We start from the raw sequence: 27114 nt of genomic DNA, 5'->3' as shown, positions 1-27114 counted from the left end.
CGTCTAGTGTTCCGACTGGCCTCTGTATCCAAGATATGGAACTCATACCTTCTTTTTGCACAGAGCTCAAGGTGGAAATCACAGTGCTCTTCCCATGACAACACTGTGATATTGAGTTGCTGAGAGCAACTACACAAGGCCTCCCAGGGCTGAGGGGGTCTTGAACCCCATACACTTACTGTCAGTTATGTAAAATGGCAGGCAGGGGAACCGTTTGCAAGAGCAAACGGCACACTTGAGCTCTTCTTTGTGCTCAAAGGCAGGGCACAAGTGAGCAAATGCATATGGTAATCTTGTAAGCCAGGCGCTTGTATTGGATGGCCTATAAAAGCGTTTAATAAATAAATAATAGTTTCAAAGCACCATGAACTCAGGCGGGGAAGTGCAGGTGGACACAACATCTATTTCTGGGTGTTGGTGTAATATGCATAAGCGTTCCTTTTATCACATCACTTTGAGGCTAGCTTTTTATTGGAACTGTTGCATAATCGTTGACCAAATGGTCCGTGTCCTAGTGTGCGTATACCCAAACTACACAACAGGAGAAGGTTCTAATTTAAAAGATTTATTCTTAAGAATAACCGCTGCCAACCAATTGTTCCAGATACTGCGCCTGAGCAGTCCTCAGCTGGCCCTTTTATACATTGATCATTAAAGGGTTACACGTATCAGGGAATCTCAAAATACCAGTTGGGAGAATGTATGCTCAGATTCACAGGGAGACAGATTTCATTATGAATCTCGGCAGTTTATTTGATTGAACTCTCAGGTACCTGCTGCAGAGAACCCATATTTACAACAGCACTGTTGGGTAGAGGAGAAACCTACTACAAGTTTCCAGAGTGCTTTATAGATTCTGAGTCGCTGGGCAGTTGACAACATAAGGGGAACACGGTGAAAAGAATGTGAGAGCTCTGCAGAGGAGAATTAACACAATACTGTTTGATGACAAGAGATTGTTATGTCAGTCATGGGCCATTGCTGGTCTTGGCCATCAGTTTGAATGTGGATTAATCAGGCCAGGTTGCTGCTGCTAGTGGATTAGCAGCACAAAAGTCTCAATGCAGTGAGCTTTACAACTGAATGTAGTACTGAGTTCCTATTGTAAGCAATGAAATCCAAGCAGTGACGATAGGGAGGCAAAGTACTAAGCAGTAATAGTTTAATACGTTCTTGCAAGAGCGGGCGCCCACCACACAGGCAGCACGCCGTTTATACACAAGACATTGCTTTTTATTCCCTTTTCCTGGCTTGCAGACCCTGCCTCTTTCCTCCCACTGGCTGGGTTGCTAAGAGTTCACAATCTTCACTGTCCGCCTACATCATACCACTCCTTGATATGTTCCCCCTCCCACTCATACATCCCACGTTCATGAGCCCATTACTTATGAGAGGTGTGTCAGTTGTTATTCATGAACCTGTTAAGCGTGCATACTACTTTCGAAAAGTTCAACAGGTCGTCTTGGTCTTGTAACAGTCTGCTTGATGCCCCCTCATTTCCCAAATCTTGTGGGAGGATGAGATAGGATGAACAAGCCTTCCTCCAAGCTCATTATGACCAATTGTCAGAGGCAATCAATTTCCTACTCGCTTCCACAAAAGATTACAGGTTTACCACTGCCCCCAACCTCACCCCCCTTGAGTTCTTCAGGACTTTGATGTAAGAAGCACTATTATTTTTGTTACAACTCTCTACATGGTTCTGTCCTCAGGCCCTTTGGCCTTAAGAGGTTTCAGTGGTCTTACCCTAGCCCTTTATTTCATCCTTTCTTCAGTTTTCACCTTCCTACTTAGTAACAGTAATTTTCCATTTCCCACACCTATCCCTTAAAGTAACAGAAATACTAAACAGCAACCTGGCTTGGAATTGGAGTGCTTTCCAAGAAAGGGGTGCAGGTTTGATTTTTATAACACAAAGACACATACAAGCATTAGGATTTATCTGGATTTTCCCAACACATGCAACATGGCTATCGCTTTCTAACAGATTGCAGAAGTGAAAAATTACAATGGCGTGATCTTTCCAGCCTGCATACTGTTGGGAAAATTTGGATAAATCCTGTCTGAAAAGCATTACTCCTGTGTGCCTTTGCATTGTGGGATCAAATCCTGTCTTCCTTCTCAAAACCAAGTTGTCACTGTTTAAAATGGCATTCCCCCACTCCTTTCTCTCACCTTTAGCTGTAGGCTACGGTAGGCCATTTTAGCCCAAATATACATTGTAAATAGTCATTGTTGGAATTCAGTTTACAATAATCTTTTGATAGCCCAGACGGCTTCATGTGCCCTGATCATGCAGAATGTTTTGGAGTCTGAGCTTATCATGAATAGTTTCCAGTAGCTTGAATTTGCATGTCTGAGCAGACCTGGAGATGGGTTCAAGTGTCAATACAGACAATTAGAAATATTTTAATCTCATTGTTACAGTGTGATTGACTGACAGTCCTTTATCTGTTCTGTATGTGATGACCTCAGAATCTTATTGTAATCTGCATTCTGTCATCAATTGCCCTGTACCTGTGTACCTATAAATGCCCTGCAATGGTATTGAAGCTTTGCAGCAGAGTTCAGCATGCATTATCGTGAGTGTGCTGCGGGAACCTTGGGGGTAAAACAATAAAGTCTCAGATGGTCTGGACGCTTGGTCTTTCCCACAAACCCGAGTTTTATTCCCTCTTTTCAAATGGTGAGATTCCGGGATTCTGACAATACCGAAGCAAAAAGATGCTCTGGAGTGGGAGAAAGGGGGGTGGGTGACTGTACAGTGCCCTTTACTGCTCTTATCTGTCAAGTATAAGCTTGGTGCCTCTCTGTAATGGCGCCTGGTCATTGTCAGCTATATTTAAAGCATACACCCATGTTGATGGCTAAAGAAAAGGATTCCTTTTCTGGCCCTGCTGTATGTTAATATTTGCAGGCTATGTCGAAGTGGACTTCCTTAGGGACTTTGTGCATTCTCTATCAGGCACGACGCTTCAAGAAGGCTCTTGCAGACACACGAACGAATGAAAGAGTGCGACGCTGCCGCGAAAGAAAAGCACAAGCTCCCCTTGGCTTTTGAGACCTCCTGCGCTACAGGCCTTAAACAGGAAACGGAAATAGATTGCTACGCCCGCGTTCCTCAATCACTGGGTTTAATATAAAAAGGGAGGGCGCAGTCATGAATCCCGACAATACTCGAGGAACGGAGTCGGTTACTATGACCACCACCAGGCCTCTACACTCCTAACCAACTTCCTTCCGGTTTGCTCTCCCCATAATCCACCGCATTTATTAGCCGCGCTGGAGCTTTTTGATTGGGTAGTCAGACTTGGGCTCTACTACTAGGAAGAGGAGAAGGTGTTTGATGACTCTTTCTAGTCAAAATGTTGCAGGGGGAAATGTATCGTCATTGTCGTTGTTTTTCCCCCTAAACTATGAACACTAGGTAACTCAGCCGGAAACCCTAGCAAAAAGCAGCTTGTTTCAATTCATCACACGCTCTGATATAGAGAGAAAGGCGGGAAAAGTGCAACTTAGTAAAGGGAAGTCTCCCCCTCACGTAACGAAACAAATGGATGGGCCCAACCGTTCCGTCCCCTTGCTCAAGTACAGCCAGTCAACCCTCTCCACCGGCCTTGCGCTCTCAACTCAACTTGCTCCTCGTCTCCTCGCACCTATGGGCCGGTGGCCTTGCCGATATGCAAATAAAGGAACTCCGACAGCCAACGAGGAGGCGAAAGTCCGCTCCGCGGCGCGACGATTGGCTGGCGTCGCGGGTAGCCGGCAAGCCAGCGGGATAGGGTGCCCCCTTGCGGCTGAGGCCGAGGCGGCTGCGGCGGGGAGGTGTAGGTGTGAGGGCGGTCTGTGCGGTAGGCGCCCGGCAGGCAGGCCGGCCGGCAGGCATGTGCGGGAGGAAGCGCGGCGGGCAGGGACCGGTGCCGAGCTGAGCGGCCACGGAAGGGCTCGGGATGGCGGCGGTCGTGGCTGCCGGGCCGCCGCCGCCGCGGCTGGCCGCCTCGGTGCTGCTCCCGCTGGCGCTGCTGCTCCTGCCGCCTCTCCCGCCTCTCTCCGCGGAGGGGGCCAGTCTGGCGGAGAACGTCATCTGGGCCGTGAACTCGGGCGGGGAGGCCCATGTGGACGTGCACGGCATCCATTTCCGGAAGGACCCGCTCGAGGGACGCGTGGGACGAGGTGAGCCTCGGCCGGTCGGCGTGCGGAACGCCCCGCCACGTGACGGGAACGGGCGGGCGGGCGGCGGCGCAAGGCGGCCCTTGCCCAAGAGGGCGCCCCCGGGGGCTGGACCGCAACTCCTAGCAACCCCATCTAGCTGGTGGAAGTTGCTGTTGGGAATTGCTTCCCTAAGCTGGTTCCCTCCAGGTGTGTTCGGGCTGGGTTAGGTTGACCAGAGTCATTGTCTAAAACATCTGGAGTATTATATATTGGAGAAGCCTGCATTAGATGGCTTTTCTTTAAAAAGTGAACAGGGTGCTGTGCCTAATAAGCTCCTGTTAGGCAAGATAGCATCTCATGTGCAGGAGGTGCCTGCCTGGCGGTGAAGATGTGTTCGGGGATCGTGTTGCCCTCTTCTGTTTGTGGAGTTGCAAATTGAGGAAGTCCTGTAATTAACTTATGGTGAGGCTTGAGGGCAGCCTCTAAGATAGAGAGGTTCATAGATGACTGTCAGTCATGCTAGCTGGATGCTGGAGCCACCTCCTGCTTATCTCTGAAGATCGGATAATGGCCGTTCTTCTGTGCATGAACTTCGTGGGATCTTGGTAGCTGCTTTGGAGGCGGGCAGTGACTGTTGGAGTGATCTAGTGGAATGGTTTGTTGCTGTTTCTCCAGTAACTCTTGAGTCTTTTCTTGGACTTCCTTCCAAAGGAATAATAATAAAGTAAGGCTTTTTCGTGCTCCAAATAGGTTAATCTGGATTAACACCACTGCTCATTATCAGCAATAACTCTGCATGCTTGTTACCATGGATTAGATACACCAGCCTAGGGAACAGCTTCCTGTTCTTAATTATAAAAGTGTTGTTATCATGCAAATTCTGTGCCCTGGTGTTGTATGGTAATAATTAATAGTTCAAAGCTGGAGCCGGAGCTAAGAATGTGAACTGAAAAGCCTGCAGCTCAAATCTTAACACAGCTATGAATTTCCTAGTAGTGCAGTTGTACCTCTGTTTTTTTTTTTATGGAGAAGCTCAAGGCGATCACTCCCACATAAGTAGGTAAAGAATTGCAGCCTGCATTACTTTAAGGCCACTCTTAAATGGGATTGATGAGACTAGTCTGCCTTACTGTTTGAGAGATTTACTGAGAAAATGTAGGCAAAATGCTTAGAACACTGCAAAGCATTGCATAACTTTGTCATATTGCAAGTCCTGGACTTCCTAAGTCCCATCGCTTTACCGCAGCCTTCCTGAACCTGTATATTGTGGACTTCAGCTCCCATGAGCCCCAACCAGCACAGACACTTGTCAGCAGTGATGGGAGTTGTAGTCAAACATCTTGGGGTGGCTGATGTAGCATGTAGTCCCATTTCCTCTGTCTTCCTGGACCCTGCCCCTCTCCTGGCTTGCCTGCTGCAGTCTTGCCCTGCTGGCCTGGCTTTTTCACGCAGTGGACTCGGCTCCTGGGCACTCCCTTCCCTGTATTTCTTCTCCCTTTCCACTCCCATTCACAGCAGTCTTGCAGCCAGGAGGAGTATGCCTCCTTGCCACTCTCTGGGTGGGATGCTGCAGGAAAAGGAGAAAGGTTCACACAGCCCATGTGACCTTGAATGCCTCGGGGCTCCTGCTGTCTCTCTCACTGCAGTGGCCTGCGTGCCTTGGCTTGGCTCTTCCTGCACTTAGGACTTCTCTGCACTGGCCCTGCTTTTCTCTTTCCTTGCCTGCTGCCCTTCCCATGGCTCCTCTTCGTTGTCCCTTGCCTTTTCTTCCCACCAATATCCTTCTGAGTTGGTGCTGTGTTGGCAGCTCTCATTGCTGGACTTTGCTCCTTCTGGGGCTGCTCCCTTTCTCAAACGTACCACCTGCTGCCGCCTGCCTATGATTGGTGAACTGCAGATGTGGGAACCTTGAACTTGAGCCTGTGGCTGCTTCTCATTTTGGTTGGTGTATGCAAGAGGGTGGGGGTGGTTGCTGGCGGGCTCTCATCTGCTCAGAGCTGATGCTTGTGGCCCATGTTTTTGATGAAATGCTAACCACAAGCATGCCAGGTGCTTTGCCTGGGAACCGTTTGTGGCTACAGGGCGCTGGCCATTTTCAGCCTTCTTTAGTGGCTTAGATTAAAAAATGGCCTTGATCTTTTTCCCCCTGTGCATTAAATCTCCTCCTTATTTCATCTGTTCTGTGCTGACCTTTTGATCTCTCTGGCACCTGAGGGTGAAATCTGTTGAGCCGTTTGTCTGTTACTTGATAGAAGCCACTTATTTCACACAAGTTCATTATTTCTGTAGGTTAATTGAACCAAGACATCTGTACAGCAGCCATCTCTGTCCTGGTGCCCTTCAGATGTGCTGTATTGCAGTTCCCATCATTCTTAACCAGCATGAGTAGACATGCTGGCTGTGGTGATGGGAGTTGTAGTTCAGCCCATATCAAGGGAGGCAAGTTCAAGATAGGCTCTGTAAACGTAGCTCTCCCTCTCTTGGCTGCAATTTCCCCTTCTGTGACTAATTCAAAATCTCTTGTCCATGTCTCTTGGCTTCTGCTGCGTGCCAGTTTCTGGATCTATGAATTGTCGAGTAGCCAGCCTATTCTAAGCTGTGTGGCAGACTTCTTCAAGGAGAGAGCGGGGCACAAGCGCTTTCCCACAGCTCTGTGATACATGGTACATCGATCTGCATAGTTTCTTGCAAGGAAAAAGGCATCACAGGTGAAAACTTAGCAGGTTCTGATATTGTGCAAAGTAGATGGAAAGTTTTGGCAATGCTTATAGTCTTCCAATGGTCTTTAGAGGTACAGGATGCAATCTTTCTCCTTATGGTAAAATGCTGTACCATTCTGTCCTTGTGAGCACGTGGCAAAAACTTGATGCCTGCTTATATCAACATCTAACATCATCGTGCAGCTTAAATAGATATTTGATCTAGAACCATGCCAATTTGTACAGAAACTGCTCAGCTTTGATAATTACATAGCATTACACTGAAACACTGTGAAGAACTTGTTCTGTCTTCAGTTTGAATGCTTTCAAATTGCCATGTGCAACCATGAGGGTTAGAAACTTGCATTGTTTTTTTAAAAACAAAAGCATAATTTATTTGGAAATTCAATTTTGTACAGATTTCAGTTTCTTCCCCAATTTGACCTGCTGATTCAAAGCAGCACAAATCTATGCTTCTGATGACTGTGTTTTTTCAAACATATGTTTTAGGCAGGCATTCATTTTACAGCACCTTGCAGAAGTACATACCCCTTCCTTTTAAGGTTTTGTTGTGTTACAAAGATGCAAAATATTTTACTGTGGCACAAAAGTTAAGAAAAAGTTGGCACTTACTGGTTACAGAAATGTTCAGCTTCCTTGCTGTAGGATACTTGAATAAACTCAGGAGTAACCCACCCAGAAATCACAGACATTTGTGTCCAAAAGGGCCTAGAATTTGTGGGAGAATATATCTAAGCAAACAGCATCATGAAGTTCAAGGCGGTATCAGAACAGTGCCAGGATAAAGTTGTGCAGAAGCACCATGATGAACATCTTCAGAGCACCATTAAATCCATAAATTTGAAATAGAATATGGCTCAGGGGTGACAGGGCAGATCTTTCTCAAACTGAGGCCTTTGTGATGCATTGGGAAGGCAGGGAGGTGTCATCCAACCCATCTGGAAGGCACCAGCTTGGAAAAAGTTGCCTAGGAGATGTTTCTCCAGTGCTCTTTCATATTGATTACAAAAGCTGGATCTTGTGGCGAGGCTCATACAGCCTTGCAGCAAAATTCTGCTCTTGAGAGGTGATGCTGAGGAAGACGGCATTGGTGACATGCAAGGGTGTGCCCTCCTGTATGGGATCTGTTCCTTCGCTGACCTGTAGGGCTCTGCAGGACAGAGGGGCTTGCCTTTCGCTTCCAGCCCATCATCCTTGGGCAAGTGAATGCTTGGGCAAGATCCCATGTACTCTGTACTGGTGGCTGTTTTGGGTACATTTGTGATGAAAAGAGGGACCTCGGCTGCGCCAATTCCTGCATATGTACCCACTGCTCTTCTGTAGTTTAGTTTAGAATAAGTTTCACAACCTGGTGCCTTCCAGATGGACTGGACTTCAACCTGCATCTGCTGCAGCCAGCATGCTTGAAATTGCAGTCCAAAAATATGGGAGGGGTGCACCACCAGGTTGATGGAGGTCAGTTAGAACAGTGTTTTGCAATCTGAAAAATAAGGTACAGTGGGAATAAGGTACAGAGAGCCAGTGTGGCGTAGTGGTTAAGAGCATGGGACTGGGACTCAGACGACCTGCGTTCTAGTCCCCGCTCGGCCACGGAGCCCACTGGGTGACTTTGGGCCAGTCGCAGACTCTCAGCCCAGTCTACCTCACAGGGTTGCTGTTGTGGAGATAAGATGGAGGAGAATGATGTAAGCTGCCTTGAGCCCTTGGTAGGAAAAAGGCAGGATATAAATTGGAAAATAAATAAATAAATAAAATGGGAATGGCGAAGAGAGTGGCATAACAACAGTCCCGTACTGAAGCTTTCTTTCATGTCATTAGGTGGTACCCTGGTAGTGCGGGGGCGGGCAGGGCGTGCGCTGCAGCTTGGCCAGAGGACAGAGCCTCACTCTCCCTTTCCTGCAGGTGAGCCAGGAGGGCTGGCTGCTGGCGGACAGAAAGAAAAGAATGCTTCCTGTTTAAAAAGAGGTCCACACAGAGACTGAAGAATGAAGTGGGAAGATTCTGCCCTTCCTCTTTGTGCGTGTTCAGAATAGGCACCTGTTGCAAGCTTTTTGGCACTAGATTCAGCATTTTTTTAAAAAGGAACAGTCGGTGTTGGGAGGGCAACTGCAGTTTTATTTAGGGTGCTATTTTTGGTACCTTTTTTCTTTGCAAAAATGAGTCAGAATAAATAGTTAAAACAGTAAGTCAAGTGGCCTCTTTAGAACTGTAATATCAAAAATGCTTTGTGAAAGTCAGCTGAGAGAGGGAGGTGGTAAACAGAAGTATTTACAGATCATGTTCCCATATCAGCTGATCAGATCAGCCTTCTGCCGCTTGAGTGCCCGGTGTTCATTTTCCCTGGGTTTTTCTTTAGCATTTTAAGGATATGTAAATGCTAGTAAATCCTTTTTGGCCCTTGTTTCCCCCTCCCACTCCTCCTGCATCTGGTTTCGTTTTGAGCCTTTAAAGGAAGGTGGAGTCACATACACTTGGGCTTGGGTACTGCTTTTTGCTGTCTCAGGCCCCTGGCTTAATTTATCTTACAGTGTGAAACTTTTTTTAACCTGAATTTACTGCGGCCACTGGAGCATATCTGTGACCCATCTGAGGGTGCAGACGGCATTTCTCACCCGCATCAAAGCAGGGCGGCCTGCGAGGGGCCCCTCTCTTAGATCTTATTCTCACTCTGATGTTTTCTTCTGCCCATCTGGCTTAGTTGGGGATGGCCTTACTCAAGGTCAAATTTGGCAAGCAAGGGGAATGAAAAGCAGAGCTTCGGTTCATTCTTGTAGCGTGAAGCAATTTACTGTTAACACACCCTTCCCCAGCCTGGTGCCCTCCACTTGGGCACACTAGATTGAGACAATGGGATTTGCATCCCAAGACATGTGCAGGGCATCAGGGTGGGGAGGACTGTTTCTGACTGTTGTGAAACAGTGAGGGTTACATGCCTGAGTCAGCATCTTATTTAAAAGGCACTAGCCAAGTACCCCTGAAGATGGAGAAATCCACATGGAGAGGATGTACTGGGACACTTGCGCCCCTTGCAAGAAGAGGGGCAGAGACAGCTGCCCTGCAGCCAGGGGTGGATAGAGGTTCTGAAGCCATGGGAGACGCTAAGGGAGAGATGAAAGTATGTAATAACTGTGTGCGTGGGCTTATGCACCCTGTGCGTTTAAAGCTCCTCTTGCGTTAGGCAGCATGAGATTTGGGATATGCTGAATGGGCAAGAAATAATTAATCATTTAATTAATTACTATTGCATTTTTACTGCCAGGGAGGAGAAAAAGTGGCTGTGGTGCCAAAATATCTTGGCTGATCTAGGGTATGATATGTTTTGCATTTGGGATAAGGGCACCATTTCCTGTCCTGCCTCTGGTAGCGATATATTTTGGGTGGCACTGGGAACACCATTACTTTACTGTAACACACTCTACATGGGGCTGCCCTTGAAGACGGTCCGGATACTTCAGCTGCTACAGAACACAGCTGCCAGGTTGCTGTCGGGGGCCAGTTGTTATTCTCATATAACGCCAGTCCTCTGTCAGCTCCACTGACTTCCAGTTGAAGCCCGGGCCCAATTCAAGGTGCTGGTTTTGACCTATAAAGCCCTGAATGGCTTGGGACCAGGATACCTGAAGGAATGTCTTCTTATATGCCCTCACGCCCCTTAAGATCTTGGCCCTGCTCCAAGAACCCTCCCTGAAGGAGGTAAAAAGGATATCTACTCGGAGGAGGACCTTCTCTGCGGTGACTCCTAGATTATGGAATATGCTCCCCAGAGAGGTGTGCCTGGTGCCGAGTTTATATTCTTTTTGGCGTCAGGTTAAAATCTTTTTATCTAACTGCTATTTTAAAAACTAATTTAAAATTTTAATGTTTATCAGTCACTTTTATTTAACTTATTTAATAGTATTTTTTCTGGTTTATTGTTATTTCTTACTGTTTTATTGTGTTGTTTTAATGATTGTAAGCCATTCCGAGATGCCATGCGTAAGGGACGGCATACATAAGTTTTAAATACATACATACATACTTTAGGGGTAGCTAACCCATACGACCGTCTAGTGTACTAGTTTGTATGTCAGCTTACCTCTCACTTACCCACTTCCCTTAGGCCAGGGGTCGGCAACCTTAAACACTCAAAGAGGCATTTGGACCCATTTTCCACAGAAAAGAAAACACCAGGAGCCCCAAAACCCTTTTGACATCTAAAATGAAGATAACACTGCATATATCGTTTTTTACCTTTATGCTTTGTATAAAAAAAACTATAGTGTGTTGCATTTATGAAATCAATGAATGATTATTTTATATAATCTCCATCTGTGAACGGCTTCCTGTGCCTGACTATTTCCTGAGCGGCCACAAAACTAGCAGATGCAGTTGGATTTCCAGACTTGATCCACTTCTTGAATTGATTTTTGCTCAGATCAACCTTCCGCATCAGTTCTGAAATGGCTTTTTTTCTCTCTCCATCCAGATATTTTTCAGCAAAGGTTGTGTGTTTATTCTGGAAATGTCTTGCAACCTTCGACTTTTTGTTGTTTGCCAATTTCTCACCACATATGAAGCATACTGGTAAACCAATCTCGTCAGTAGTGAAAGCAAATGAATCTGCCCACGTACCATTAAATGTTCTGTTTTCTTCTGAAACTTTTGTTTTCTTGGATTTATCCATGGTTGACCTACCGGGGGTCGAAAAGCTCAACAAATCGCGTGCCGACGTGTGTCGCACATTGGCGGTTGTGATGCGTATTTTGAGCAACGGAGCCACAGCAGAGGGATGGACGAGCCACATGCGGCTCCAGAGCCGCGGGTTGCTGACCCCTGCCTTAGACAAAGCGTTTGTCCCGACTCAGCGTTGATCTGCCTGGGTAGTGTTACATTAACGTTGTTTGAAAATACTGTTATTGCAGGGTTCCAGTTCCATATTTTTAAGCACCCACGACAGTGATCTTCACTAGCGGGCTTGCTTGTGGCAGCTGTGGTGGTGGGTAGAAGCAAGTGCTGCAATTTAAATTTTGGTTTATTCAAACTAACTCCAAATTTAGTAATTGAAGTTACTTTTAAACAGTTTTAATGTTTGCAACAAACGGCCAATTATGAGAAGCGAGCAGGGAGTCAGTATTGAAAACAAAGACACCATTAGAATCATTTAGTTTATTATTTGATTTGTACCAAGAAAAATTCCTGGCAAAGTAGTTCTACATGCTGGTCTCCTCCACAGTGTCAAACTGATACAGGAAGCATTCTTGGCAGGGGTTCTGAAAGAGAAAGAAAGAAAAAAGGACTCCTTTCATAATCCAAAATGTGCTAATGTTCTGATTTTTCGGGGGAAAACAGAGAAATACAAGGAAACCCTATTTTTTCCCCCTGGGCCTTCCTGTCTCTAGAAGCAAGAGTAGAGCAATTGATCGCACTGTGCCAGAGTGCCCCATGCCAGCTGCTATAATTGAGGTTCTGCTCCGTCCATACTGGGGATCATGGGTCTCTCTGGCATTGGTGAAAGTTCCATGATAAGAAGTTGCCCTTATTCTTGGGCTTTATGAATCGTAACTACCTGAGTTGTATTCAGGTGATTTTTTAATGTTTGTATGAGATACATGATACTTCTGAAGCAAGAAGCGTGTTTTCTTAGATAACACACATGCATTTTTCATAAAAGGGGCATCGTGCTGAAGAGGCATTCTCCCCACTCTGTCTGTGAGGGCCAGGAAAAGAGATTTTTGTGTTTCATTGAGAAAACTGCTTTCCACAGTGTGCTGCTTTACACACTGTGCAGCACCTCTCATGTTTCTGATGACTGGTTTACCTTTCTTATAAAATATTCTTGTTTGACTGCTGCTTAGAAGTCTCGATCACAGACTCTCTTCTCATTATGGCTGCTGTGTGTGTGTTCTGTATGGAGGCTGGGATTCCCAGTTTGTCCCTTGCAGTAGGAAGAACTGTCCAACTGTTTTTCCCAGCTTCTGAGAGCTGAGACAATCTCGGCCGCTGAGCTGAATGGACCGCTGGGCCGGATGCATCCTTGCTCTGGCTCAGCCTGGCTTTTCTTACGTTCTTGATCCGGAACTGAAGCTGGAGGCATGCGTTACGTTTGTTACGCCCCAGGAGCATTACGTCTAGAAGGTGAAAGTGTAAGAACTGGCATGATCTTTAGAGCAGTTTAATATCTGGGTTGTAGCACCTGCAGAGATGCCTTGAGCAGACACTTGTGAAAATGGGATTTTGTTGTGTGCCTCTGTTTTGGGAGACTTGGTGGTTTTCTCTGTCCAGATACAAGGATACAGCAAGAGGCTTTTCCTGCTGCAGAGACTGGGAGGCAAGGTGGATGCAGTAAATCTGGCAGTTCTGTTGCAGGCAGCTGCCTCCCTTGGTATGGGTGTGCAAGCCTGTGATTTTTCTTTTGGAAATTTGAAGGGCTGCCATGCAGAATTAACAAACTTGAATCTTCTGATTAGCATTTGAATTTCCAGACTCAGACCTGCAGGCATAAAATTTTGAACTGATGTTGCCAGTCTAATGTTGCTTCCTTAATTGTCTGAAGCCCCTTTTGTTGTCTCCAAAGTGTTCATTTTTTGGCTCTTCCTGCCACCCCAACCCCTTTCCCATAAGAGAAGGAGGGAAGAATGCTGGCTGTGGAACAGAGTGAGCACTTCCAGCCATGTGTAGCAGAACGAAGTGGATAATGTCATCAAAGTTCCTTGGAAATGTTCAGTCTGCTCTTAATTGACTGACTGTTCAAATATCACTATTTTGGAACAGGGTCATGTAGTGGAAAAAGTTCCAGTTGTCGCTGCTGACACTGAAGCAACTGAAAATCCGGCTGGTTGTTTCTCAACAGGGCCAATTCACATAGTATGCATTTGACTTTGCTATGGCAAACAAATGCCGCAGCCAGAAATTCCGCGTACAAGTAAATTTCAATATGTCCAGCTGCATTTCAGCCCTAGCATTCTAGCCACCAGATCTTGCTTGAGCGAGTCTCTCATTAGGATATTGCCTCCCCAAAAACTGCAGGGAGGAGGGAACTTGTTGAGGTCTGATATGATTGTTCTGGGAGAATTCTGCAAATAGTAGTATTGGGGAGGGAGTCCAGGGCTGCCTGCACACAAGCAAAAAGGAGCCCATGCAAAGTACTGTGGGAATGCTAACATTTATGTTTGGCTCACAGCTTCCGACTATGGAATGAAGCTGCCAATCTTGCGATCCAACCCAGAGGATCAAATTCTCTACCAGACAGAACGCTATAATGAGGAAACGTTTGGTTATGAGGTCCCCATCAAGGAGGAAGGCGACTACGTTCTTGTGCTGAAGTTTGCGGAAGTCTATTTTGCACAGTCCCAGCAAAAGGTACTAAATGTGTCATCTTGGCAGGTCATATTCTGTTGGGAATCTCCAACGGGCTGAGCTGCTATATATAGTATCCGTGCCCAGGTGTCACTGTGGGTGAGTGGGCAGGAGCAGCATCTGAAAGGTGCCGCATGCCTGTGGGGAGTGCATGGAGCTGCACTCCCCCTTGCTGTTCTCTCTGAATTTTACCGTATTTTAGGGAATCACACAAAGGCTCTTGGTGGGTGCCCGTCCCCTTCCTTTCTGGCACTGTAATGGAAAGACACTACATTTTCCTGATTGGTTAACTATCCAAGTGTCCAAAATGATGAGACAAACAAAAATTGCATGTTTCCCATGTTGCTTATTTTGCCAGGGGGGTGTTGTCCTTCTGCCTGAGGAAGAGCGCCATCTTCACAGTCTTTCGGAAAGATGAAGCTCAAAATAAGTAAAATAGTATCTTCTTAACACCTGCTGATGACATATCTTGCAGTTTCTGAGTTTCAGATAATTTTTATCAGGCAGCATGGAAAGGCAGCTGTTTCCATTCTTCCTGGAAAGAATGTTTGTTAACTTACGAACTATGTATGTAACAACGATGCCGGTGGAGCTTGGCCATGCCAGTAATGGTGTCCTGTCATGCCCTAGTATTAGTAAATTCAGGACCGCCGTTCAAAGTTTTTATTAGCTGGTGGCCATCCATTCTCTGGGCCTGCCAACCAGCACCAGTCCGCTGTGTCAGTCTGCCTTCCAGTCAGCCAGGGCATGACTCCTTTGCCTCTTGTCTCCCTCCCATCCTGAAGGTGTTCGATGTGCGCTTGAATGGCCACGTGGTGGTGAAGGACTTGGACATCTTTGACAGAGTTGGACACAGCACAGCCCATGATGAGATTATTCCAATCAGCATCAAAAAGGGGAAGCTGACTGTCCAGGGAGAGGTTTCCACGTACACGGGGAAGCTAAACATTGAGTTTGTGAAGGTAACAGCAGATGCTGGCGTGGAGGCAGCCTTTTTCCTTTTTAAGATGTTAATAGGGAAGGCATGCTAATTACCTATTTGTGCTTGGTCATTCCCTTCTCAAAAGTCTATCCTTGTCACCCATTCACTGTATTCCGGGGCAAGTTTGAAGAACCCCTAGCTAGACTTAGGCAGAAGCCCCAGTTTGATGCTCAATGGTAACAAGATTCAAAAAGCAGCAAATGGGTTGAGGCCCTTTCTGAGACTGTCTCTTCAATTCTGGAAATAGCACCATTCATTCTTGTTGGGAGGGAAAATGCTGATTTTGAGGATGTGATTTCAGGGGGGTGGGACGTCTCCTCCAGTCCTGACAGGGCTGTGTGCAGAGAGGCATCACACACGGCTCAGCACGATGCAGGCTTTACTGTCTTGCTCTTTCTCTCTCTCATTACCTTATTACAGAAGGTAATAATACACCTCAGTTTTAAAAGATCAAAAGGCATTGTGTAGATGAAAAGGCTTCCCTAATGTGTGGAGAAGAGTAAGGTTGCTTGCTTGTAACCATCATTCTTTGAGTGGACATCTGTGCATTCACACAATTGGACTCTACACGCGCATTTCAGTGTGCAAGGTTTGTTTGGTGGCGACCCCTCCCCTGACCTCACCCTTGCATGAGAGAGGGGTTCCTGCCCTATCCTCACTTTGTGGGCATGAAACCGACATTGTGGCCCCATGTCCAGAAAGCAGGGGGTGGGGGCTATGGCCCTCCCTTGGTCACGGTATGAGCAGAATGCCATCAGGATGCAGCACTGGAGAGGGGAGGAGGGGAGGTTTGTGTGGATGCACAGAGACCAACGTGAAGAATGACAGGTACAGGTAAGCAGCCTGCCTTACTTCACAGTCTCTGTGCAGTGCACCCATGGAGAGGGACAGCACCCCCGTCAGAGAGCTGCCAGCAGGACCACTCTCCTGCAGGCCCAGTCCGCCCTGGCCCAAACACGGAGGCGGTAGTGCATCGCAGAGGCCGACGGATTCAGCCAGGAGGTCGCCTCGCAGAGGTGGGCAGAGATGCGCCAGTGCCGAGTGCCATGGAGGCTGCTGTCGCTCGAGTGGAGTGAGCCTGCATTGTTCCCAAAGAGTGGAGGCTGGACAGCTCATAGGCTGTGGAGATGGTCTGCATGATCCGTCCTGGCAGCCATTGTGAGGAGACAGGGAGGTCCTTCTTTGCTGTTGCCGGACCGTGCCAGTATGCTGGTTGCTGGACTCTCCGGGCTGTTAAGCAGAGTGTGTGGGCCCTCAGAGTGGAGGGCCACTCGCTCCTCGGCCCTGAGCGATGCTATTGGGACCGAGAGGCAGGTGGAGGAGCCGGTGAGTGGAACCAGGGTTGCCTGGGCCACCAGGGTGTCCTGAGCACCTTTAAGGGCAGGCGATCAGAAGGTGGAAGTTGGCGAGCAGAGGAGGAGAGACAAGAAAACAGGTAGTAATACGTTTGTGGAAATTTTGTGTCGGAAGGTAGGAATGCAGAGAGGAGAACTGTGCAGGGCTTTTTACAGCAAAGGCTAAGGAAAAGGGCCAAGTATGAAGAAAAAGGACAGTAGACAAAATATATATTACTACAAAGAGTGGAGAAGGAGCTTCTGCTGGAACTGAGTTGGCGGTTGAAGACAAAGTGAGGATCGGGCGGGAACCCTCCCTCGCGCCTGAGCAGGCGGGGCAGCAGTTCCCACTGAACAAATCTCAGGTTTGGAACCTTCCCGAAACAGCCCTCTTGCGTGTGCAGAGCCCGTATGCATGATGCACAGAGACCATGAAGAGGAATCACGGTATCCCAGATTCATATTCACAAGTTGAGATCCCCTTTCCCCTGCCAAGGATAAAAAATACGGAACTTAAGCACGTCGTGGAAATAAACTGCACTGCCCAGGAACAGACATGCTCTGAAAAAAAAAGAGTCTTAAAGGAAGCACTTCGGCAGCTTATGCACCAAGACTGCCAAATCATTGCCCTCCATTTGAGAGTCCAAGGGAGCCTCAGTTTGACTTGTGCCAGGGGCTGGGGACCAATATCCCCCACACAGTTGTACCCTCTGATTCTCACAAGTAGCACAATAGCCCTAGAAGGCAGGCACGGTCCATTCAGCGGCCAAAGTAGCAGTACTTCCCCGGCCACACACACCAAGAAGAACCTCCTGCTCCCACTGTCTGTTGCCCTGGGATTCCATAGCCAAAAAGAAGTGCAAAGTTAGCTGCATCAGAAGGCCAAGGGGCTAAGGCCTCCTGGGTTTTGTGGCTTTACATCTGCATGGGTGTGTATTGTCTTTGTAAGTCACCTTGAGAAACATTCAGGCAGGATAAACATTTCTAAATCAAAAGTGTTTTTCTAAAAAAAAAAAAAATAGTGTTCTGTTTGCCACCTCACTGAAGTTGTTGTGCAAGCATCTTTTGCAAACTTGCTCATACCTTGGGGCTCCCTCAAACCTGCCGGTACCCCCTCTGGGGCATGAATGCTCCTGTTTTGGCTATACAGGCAGCAGCCCTCAGAACTGAGGCCAGTGTTACTGGGAGCCCTAATTCACACTGGTGCCTACTCAGGAACGCATGAAGGAAGAACTTGAAGATTGGTTTTCATTCATGATTTTTGATGGCTCAGTCAGAAATTTTAAATTGCCTTGATCTAAATAGTCCACCTGCGTACCCTAGTATGGAACTGCTCAACTGAGAGTTCTATCATCATGTTCTCAGATCTCTTCCCTCCCACAAATCTAAATATTAACTCACATCCATAGCCTAAGAGGAGGAGGCGGCTCCCAGTGGCTGCTGGTCTTGAAGGCTGTGTGGTGCCAGACGTTCCTGTGCACACTGCTGTGGGGGACTTGGGCCAGAGGGTGCACTGCACCCGTGTCCGGTGTGCAGGATCCTTTGGGCAGCGGGGTGGCCACTGTGTGAACAGACTGCTGGACTGGATGGGGCCGGGGCCGGCGGGGTTTTCTTAGGTTACGTACTGAAGTATAAAGCTTCTATACACTTTATTTCACAGTTGACAATGATGTTCCAGCTCGCAATTGATAATCAGCTGGCTTTTTGCAACCTCTCAGTAAGAAATGACTGCCGGCAGTTCTGGATTGGTCCATGATTGTGAATGAAGCTCATCTCTGCTTTCCTTTCCCACAGGGGTACTATGATAATCCAAAAATCTGTGCACTGTACCTCCTGCGAGGAACCGTAGACGGTGAGGTGCTTTTCCCTTCCGTTTGGTGTCAGCGTCTCTCTCCCCGCCGCTGGCTGGCAGCAGCATGTGGCAGCTGACTGCCACGCTCCTCCACTGCTGCCCACGGACAGAGGGCGGCTCCTGCCCGGTCTGTCACACTGGCGAGCTGCCGCTGGCCGTAGGCTTCGGCTGGCCCAACCCGTCTTGTGTTGCCTGTTACCAGCCCTGTTGGGCACTGCAAGACCCTGCCGCCTCGGCTTCCCCGCCCCTCATCTCTCGTGGCCCTGGGGAAAAGGCGCTTGCCCGCACGTCTTTCTTGTGCTCCTTCCAGGCAGGGCATTGTGCTGGCTGTGTTGAGGACCAGGAGTGGGCGGAAGAAGCCTCTGCTTGGGCCCAGGCGCGGGGCCTTGCAGGAGCTCCTGGGATTCGGCCTCCCGGCTGGTCATTCTCCCAGGAGTTTTTCCATCAGGAAATGCTGGGGGGGGGGGGGGGGGGGTGATGCTGTGCCTGCCTCTGACCTGGAGTGTGCCCAGCTTTTTGTTTGGGAATGGGCAGTGGTGGGCGTTTAATCAGGACAGAAGGGCTGGTGACCGCACATTTAGGCTTGGCCAGCAAGAACACCCAACAAATGTGAACACCTTTGTATGAAGAGCCCAGATCTTATGCAGAACCAAATCTGGGTGTGCCATCATATGTGGTCTTCAGCAACTTCCTGTGCATATCTGTATGGTTCATATATCTATAATATTCATATTAAACTAGCACAAGTGTGTGCCTTAAACTGGAATGTGTGCTGCGGCCTGCCTATCTATCTATCTATCTATCTATCTATCTATCTATCTATCTATCTATTTATTTATTTGGGATTCTTGTATGCCGCCCCATTTGCATAAGCCTCGGGGTGGCTTCCAACAAATAAATAACAATACAAATATATAAAATATTTCCACAGCTTTAGTCCCAGACCCCAGTGCTGCCTGTTGTCTGCTTTTCCTCCGTATCTGACACACCTTCTCTTAACTCCCACAGATGTTCCAAAGCTGCAGCCCCACCCAGGCCTAGAGAAAAAGGAGGAGGAGGAAGATGAAGAGGAATATGAAGAAGGCTCCAGCACGAAAAAGCAGACCAATAAGAACCGAGTCCAGTCAGGGCCCCGCACACCAAATCCTTATGCCTCGGACAACAGCAGCCTCATGTTCCCGATCTTAGTGGCCTTCGGTGTTTTCATCCCTACTCTCTTCTGCCTGTGCAGGTTGTGAGAGACAAGACACGACATGGCCGGCTGCAGAGCTGAGGGGAAGAATGAGGCCAAACACAGAGGCTGTTTTGGCTTCCCCATGTTTCAAATAATTTAAGTAAAATAAAGGTTTGTTGAGGAGCAGCCGATACAATCCAGGGAGCAGTTGCATCACCTGCTTTGGGGCAAGCCGCCTCCCCCTCCCTTCGGTGAACTTTGGGGCTTCTCCAGGTGTGCGCTGAGCAGCTGCCTTTCCTACACAGGAACCTTGAGGCAGAGCCTGGATACTCGCAGCCCTCTGGTGCTGAGGAAGCGGCTCCTTGCAGGGAGCATGATGGAGCAGCGTGGTGGGGACAGCACAATGTCTGCAGAGGCGGCTCTGCCACTGGACCCCTTGGCCCTTGTGCCAGAGCTGCTGGGGTCGGACTGGTTTCATGGCCTCTGCTGGAATGTTTGTCACGAAACACACGGTACTTCCTTTATTTCTGGATGAGAAAAGGGTCGCCTTTGCTGGTTCGTCTCTGGCCTGAAGGGCCTGTGGCTATTGAAACAGGGTGGTCTGGTTGGCCTGGCTTGGCTGCCTTGCCTTACAAATGCGCTTTCCATCGTCACTGTAACATCTGAGCTGACCTTTCACCTGGGAAAGGGTTCCGTTTCAGGCAGGCCATTTTTCCTCTTGCCCAAGCAACACTGACATGGCACCTGTTGCTTGTCCTTGGAGGATTTCTTTCCCTGGCTATCCATTGTGGCTTCAAATTTCTCTTTGCTTAGGACCATCCCACTGCCTTGGCCCGGCGGGTGGCCAGAGTGTGGAAAGGCTGGAGCTCTGGGGCTCTTCTGAATCGGTTCTAATTCTTCCCATGGCCCTCCTAATTTCCCTTCTCCAGAAGATGTCTGAACCTTGGAACTTTTTTCTTCCTGGGCAAGGAGACCTTGATCCAGCCTTCTCCAGCCTGGTATCTTCCAGAGATGTTGGACTGTAATCTCAGTATCCAAGCTTGGGAATGTTGGGAATTGTAGTCCCAACACACTTGGAAGGCACCAGGTTAGGGAAGACTACTTTGGATACAGCTTAAAATGCTTCAGTTCTACTTCTTGATATGGACCTGAAAACCTTGGGTGTGGTTGGGTGACCTTAGCGTAGGAGCAGCGTGGCATTGCAGAGAGTCTCTGCCTGGGTCACCTGGAAGGGGCCTTTTTGTGCATACTGGAGAGTGTGGCGTGGCCAGAGTTGCAAATGAGGTATTGGTGTATGCTTATTGGTGTAAGAAGGTACACGCTTCTTTGTGTCTTGAGTCCTGTTGCATCCATTGCAGAGATCGTGTCCATGCCATCCTGGATGGGCGACCGGCCATACAGGCCCATCCTGTGTCGATCTTTTCCCTGGGCCCTTATTTTCTCCCATTCTGCAGACACCTCCACATGTTCCCACATGATGCAAGAGTTCCAGTTCAGGGTGTTCTGGGAGATGGCTGGCAGCGCCTTGCTTACCACGTCCTGTTGCCATTCATGAGAAGAGCCCAGACTGAGTGTGTGTCCTGAGCCTTGACTGGCAGGCTTCACTTGCCTTTCCAGAATACTGGAACATTGAGGATGGGTGCCTGTAACCTGACATCTCGGTGTGCGTGACCCCCAGGACTGCTGGTTTTTCATCCGCAGTATAATCCCAGTGAACGGAGCCACTGTGTCACACTGCAATAAATGCATCAGACCCAGTCCGTTTTCCCTCCCAACCCCAAGTCACATTTTTAAAGAAAACCGCATAGACAATTGAAGCCGCTGGGGCGTCTCCCCCTCCTTTTCCTGTGCTTGGTTTTTGCCTTGTTTTTGCTCCTGGTTGAGCCTCACGCAGCACCCTGCGAGCCCTGCCAGGGCTTGGTGCTACTCTGGACTCGGAAGCTGGGTGCCCCCTGAGATTCCATTGTGCTGTTGGTCAACATCCTCTGCACCCTCCTCCCCTCCCGTGGCTTGAGACCTTGCTTGAAGGGAAAGGAAGACGGTGCTGCATTTTTCAAGCCCCCGCTCTCTGCCTGGCTCAGTTTGGGGGCTCGTGTGTTCTAGGAGGCCTGCCTGGCAGCTGGTGGCACATGTGCTCGGGTATGCGATGGTTGGCACTGGGGGCTGCCTTTAGCTTGATGAAAATCTTTGTGGAGCTGCTTGTCTTGGAGTTGGTAAATAAACAGGTCAGCTAGCTTGTGGCACAAAGTCTGTTTTCCTCCTCGAGAATCTTACTTCCTTGGAGGCCTGAAGCAGAGGGAAGGTGCATAGGCAAAGAAGGGCTACAGTGCCTCCACGAGAAGAAGCTGGCAGGTGGACGTGCTGGCGCAATGGCCTGCCTCCCCGTCTGGCTCGCTTGGAAGAGCTGGGTGGCTACTGATTGCCTCCCTGAATGAGTCTGGGGCCCCATCTGCCCCATTCCAGAGAGTTGTTAATCCCTGAAGGAGAAAAGGCCGATTGCTCTAGCTTTGGCATTGTGGGCAGGTCAAGCGTGTGCTCTCCTCTCACAGGCCGTGTTGTGAGAGAATTGTGTCCCCTGAGGAAAGGGGGCAGTGGAGTTCTTCTCCCTTCCTCCCCTTCACTATTGCCAGTTGTCAAAAAGTCATCATATGTCACTAATGGTACTGAGTGCTTGAAAAACTCTCCCACCCTCTGAAATCGGCAAGAAGGCTGAGCCATCCGCTGCTTGGTGGGTCAGTGGGGAGCCTGCGGCTTGCTTTCTCCGTGACCGTCCACTGTAGTCCCGTGGGAGAAGGAAAGGTGGAGGACTGTCCCTGCTCGCAGCCCAGCTCAAGCACAGAGGGAGCGGCTCTCCCTTGCCGTCTCTGAATTCGGCTGCCATCGTCCCCCCGCTCTAGCATTTGTGTGCATGCGAGAGCAGCGAGTGCCCTCGTTCCAGGGGCGCAGTGCAGGAGGGAAGTAGAGGAATGCTGGAATCTAATCTGAATGCATGTGCTGTGCCTTCTTAAATTTTCAGGTAGGATTTGCTTGTAAAGAAGCTTCTGTTTTAAGGAACTTCTCTTTCCTCTTCTAAGCAGTGAGGAGTGGGTGGGAAAGCAGTTTCCTTTGAACCAAACCTTCTCCCCATCTGCCAGCAGTGCACGTCACGTGCTGAGATTTATACGCCTAAAGCCACTTCAGCATGGTGGGCGGGCTTCCATTCCTGCATAGTCGGGGGGGGGGGAGACCCAGAAGAGACCCCTGCCAGCTTGCCTTCCATCAAATAGAGCTAGGCTAGAGCTGTGGGATGGAAATGCTCTTCCGCTCATATGGGCCGACTAATTTGCTCAAGTCCTGTGTGAAGGAACCTGAAGTGCCATCCAGGGAGGCAGCCCTCACCCACAGGTGGGGCGCTGAGTTGTTCCAGCACCATGCTGGGGGTTCTGCTTTGCCAGGAGGCAAGGATCGGCCAGCAGCACACCCCCCGTTTGCTGGGGTCCTGCCGGGACGGACAGCCCTTGGTCTCAGGCCCGCTGGAGAGGCTGCACGTCCCTTGACAGCCGCTTGCAGAACGTCACTGAGCATGTCGCTGCCGTGCCGTGCGAGGCTGCGGTAAGTCGCCCTGACGGAGAGCCCCCTGTGAGTGCGCCAGGAGCCCAGGGCTCCAGCAAACCAGCAAGGAAGCTGCTGGAGCAGGCGGCCCGGCCAAGGTGTTAGAGAGAGGGAGGGAAGGCTGCGCATCTGGCTGGCTGCTGCTGAGCCTGGCTGGGGAGCCAGAGCTGCCTGCGGGGGGACGTTCAGCAGCAGTGGAGCACCGAGCCAAGGCTCTCCCAAGGCCCGGCAGGACTGGATGCAGATCGAAACGCCAGTTTCTTCTTCAGTAACTCTGCACTCAGTGCACACTTGTAAAGCCAAAATAGCACTGAAACCTGTGAGCTTTCTTTTCTTTCCTACTGGGAAAAAAGGAGGAAGTTTGAGTAAATAGGCTATTGTGTTGCACCTCCTGTTTGCTGATCTTGGCATGTGAGGAAAAGGGAGCGTGCCTACGAGCCCCCGAAGCTCGCAGCCATCGACGGCCACACCAGGTGTCTGTGGCGCGGCCCTGGTGGCGGTTGCTGTCCTCCGCGGCCTCGCTTGCCCCACAGGCGCTGGCGGTGCTGTGCCATTCCACCCAGGCTTCTGGAGGGTGGCATATTTGCAGGCAGGCCACCCCGAGAAGCCGTGACCTGCCTAGGGTGGCTCGCGCTCACCGTGGCCTGTTGTGCCACCCGAACTGGCAGGGCAGTTTATCATAGGCTGCTGAGAATGGCTGGAGAGCCGCCCGTGCCATTTGCCTTTTGCAGTCTTGCCAATGACTGCCCTTTCGCTGACGCGGGAGCAGCACTTGCCCCGGCTTTAAAAAATGGTGCCTAAAAATGCACAGTTGGAGTTACAATTGTGTTGTTGTGTTGCCCTTCATGAGGGCTCACTTGCAGCTGTCTGGTGAGAGTCCAGCAGCGAATTTGTATATGGCTGCAAAGGGCTGAGGGAGGAGTAAGCAAGGAGAGACTTGAGAGTCTGAGCAGAAGCACCAGACGGCTGCAGCAGCTGTCCTAAAGGGGCAGCACAGGGGCTCCTCCTCGGCAATTGAGTCCTCTCCAGTTTAAGTGTTAAACCAGCCGTTTCCAGATCCCCCCACCTTTACCCATCATCTCCAGCTACTCCAGAAAAAGGAAATAAAAACTCCCCAACCTTTCACAAAAGCTTCCTTATAGGCTTTTTCTTTTTAACTGCAGAAGTGTACTCAGATTTAATGCCTGGAAGTAAAGGACGGGGATTTTATGTCTGCATTAACTCCTCTGTTGCTTGCTCAGTTTCCTTCCCAGCCATTCAGTTTGTGTCTCTTTCCGCCAGTGGTTCAGAACTGTCAGATGACCATGACTGCAAGTGCGCTAAAAAACTGAAGAGGAGGCAAGAGGGGAGTGCTCTCTCCCCGTTTTGGAGCTGCTGTAGATTTCAGGAAAGTTCAAAAAGGAATGGAGAACTGTCAGTTCAATTAAAATCAAGAGGATGACATTGGTAAATGTGCAATATTACTCTTCTCGCCACCTTTTGCCACTTTCCCTCCCTTTTTGACAGTTTTCAATTGGCAAGTTGAAATTCGGTCCCTTGCGACTGCAGTTCGCCTGCCTGCAGTCTCAGTGGTTCATTTGTTAACCTGCTACACTTGAACACGCCTTTGGTAGCTGAAACAAGGAACTTGACTCGGACCACACATTTGGAAAGCCAGAAAAGCGCAAGTGTGCAAAATGACATTTTTAGAAATTATGAGCACAGCTTTGCAATTTTCAGAGACTGATTTTTAAAAATTTGGGCTTTTTGAGGCTCTGACAAAAAAAGGCACAGTGTGTAAAGAGGGACGGGTTGGGGAGACGAGGCAGGTGCTGCTGCTTGGCACTGGGATCCATGTCGTAGCCAGCTGGAAGACCAAGGCGGGACGTCTCCCCTTCGGCAAGTCCAGTTACCTGTTAGGCATGCTGCAGGTGGTTTAGCAAGTGGCCACCCACCATGACTGCGTGCAGGTGGGTGAGTGAGATGCGCGCGCGCTCGCTGCCTCTCCCAGCTCTGGCCGACTCAGCTGGATGGGAGAGTCGTGGTCATGGAGAGAACCTTCATGGGGGCTGCATATACCTTAACTGGCCAGCAGAGATCCTTGGCCAATATCGATAGGATGCCCTCCATCCATCCTTTTCTTTTTTTTTCACTCATCTCCAGCTAGTAAATACTTTATTTTTCACAGACTTGAATACTGTCCACTCTTCCAAAGATGCTTCTATTTTGTAAAGAGTGCTTGAGGAAGAGGAGATGTGTTTGTATTTTTTCCAGTGAAAGAGATTTCACGAGGCCAGCACTTCACAGTCCGCTCTTGCAGGGACAAGCGGTCACAATCGGTATGGAAAAACTGGAAATTTCAGCCCCAGTGTGTTAGGCCAACCCTTGGATCCCCCCTCCAAGGACATGTGGGCCAGGCTGCCCATTCCTTGAAGCCCATGACACTAGTCTCCACCACATTTCCCCCCTTATATAGAATACTTAGTGGCTGAAGAAGGCATGGCTGGGGATCGTGGATGGGGGAAGCCAGAAGCAGCGGGTGCCTGTGGGTCAGCTGGACCTGCTGGTGGAGGAGATGCAGGCCGCCTCCAGGTCTTGTTCAGGGTGTTGAGCCTGTCCTGGTGCCAGAGCCCTCACCCATGATTGTATCTGAGAAGAATGAAACCACTTTGACAGGACTCTGTTGGGGCCTGGGGACTAAGGTTCTCTGCGTCTGCATTGTTCTTGGACCCAGGACTAGTTGTCCTCATGTTACTTCCTTGGACAGAGAAGTAACTTTTTGGGTGCTGCGTCTGTGAGAAGTGATTCTTGGGGTGCCTTTAGGGAGTGCCTTGTTGAAAGATGTTGACATTACTCCAGGGGATGGTCAGATCTTTATTTTACCTCACTTCCTAAACAAGAATGCACCAATGTTGACCCATGTGCTCCAGGTTTGTAAGGAGACCATTAACAGTGGGGCTCTTGCAGGTCCAGTTATCAGTTAACTGATCCCCGTTTGCTCTGCTGGCTGTTGGCATCAGATGTGGACCCACGTTTGGCTTCATGCCCCTGCTTGCTAATAAGGCATCCATAGGCTTTTGGAAAGTTGATTGCTTGGGCTTTTCGGACCACCCAGATGTAACCTTCAAGGTCACATGCCTAGGCTGGGTGGAGTTGATTTTCATTATCTGTAACTTCACATTTAACACAAGGTTTTGAAGGAGCATCATGTCCTTAATTGTCCTTTGCTTTTTGTCTTTAATAATTTGCAGTGATTTTTTTCTTACGGGTGTGTGTGTTTAGTATCAAGCTTGGGCAAAGAATAAAAAGCACAGACTGCGCTGGCTTTGTGAAAAGGTTGCTTTAATGGTTTATGGGTGAGATGTTCTGGGTCAATTTCTCTTTCCTTCCCCCCTCCAATTTTTGGTACATTTAGCTGTTTTTGTTTTGTTTTTATTTGTGTTGGCTTTTTTCTCCCAGGATGTCTGGTTGAGGGAGATATTCTAAACTGTACTGCTTGGCAGTTTTAACCAGCAGTGTGTTCAAATAAAAAGAAATTATATTGTCATTCATATGAACTGGTGCTTTCTTTAGGGGGAAGAAAGTTGGGGTTTCTTCTCTGTTGGAATATGTTTAAAGGGTTGGGCTGCATGGAACTGGGGGCCCCAAAAGCACCACAGCTGCTCTTGTACGCATTGGCTGCCAAAGAGATTTCATCTGAAACCTCGTCTCTGCAGGAATTCTTGCAGCATCCAGGCAACCGTGTTCTTGGCTCTTGGCTGAAACCTGCTTTGCTATGCATCCCTATTCATATCAAAGAGGTCTGGCATTTTAAAATCTGACTTCTCTCACTGCACTTGGAGACTTGGAGAAAGAGGTTCTAAATGGCCTTTGGGCTTCTTGACATAAAAGCATCAAGAGAGCACTGCTGGGTGCAGCCCACCACGCTCTTGACGCAGCAGCCCACCTGCTCCCCACAAGTTCCTCCCGCCCAGGTCCCCCACAACCAGTGTGCG

The 27114-nt window shown here is 48.9% G+C and overlaps 1 protein-coding gene across 2 annotated transcripts; it reads left to right on the top strand.

Moving 5' to 3' along the window:
- The first annotated feature begins 3811 nt into the window (after window positions 1–3811).
- On the top strand, window positions 3812–26666 carry MLEC (malectin). 2 transcript variants are annotated; one of them, XM_044444208.1, is made up of 5 exons: window positions 3812–4173; window positions 14032–14210; window positions 14993–15169; window positions 18318–18375; window positions 19384–26666. In XM_044444208.1, exons 1-5 carry the CDS (start codon window positions 3951–3953, stop codon window positions 19611–19613), a joined length of 867 nt encoding a protein of 288 aa, XP_044300143.1. In that variant the 5' UTR covers window positions 3812–3950; the 3' UTR covers window positions 19614–26666. The 2 variants fall into 2 exon arrangements, with proteins under 2 accessions (XP_044300143.1, XP_044300144.1); XM_044444209.1 differs by lacking the exon at window positions 3812–4173 and adding an exon at window positions 11687–11731.
- The last annotated feature ends 448 nt before the right edge of the window (window positions 26667–27114 follow it).

The sequence above is a fragment of the Varanus komodoensis genome, unplaced genomic scaffold, assembly GCF_004798865.1.
Source record: "Varanus komodoensis strain SLA01 unplaced genomic scaffold, ASM479886v1 scaffold44_3, whole genome shotgun sequence".
Lineage (NCBI taxonomy): Eukaryota > Metazoa > Chordata > Lepidosauria > Squamata > Varanidae > Varanus > Varanus komodoensis.
The sequence above is the reverse complement of the archived record's forward strand: the minus strand, read 5'-3'. Positions and strand labels throughout refer to the sequence as shown.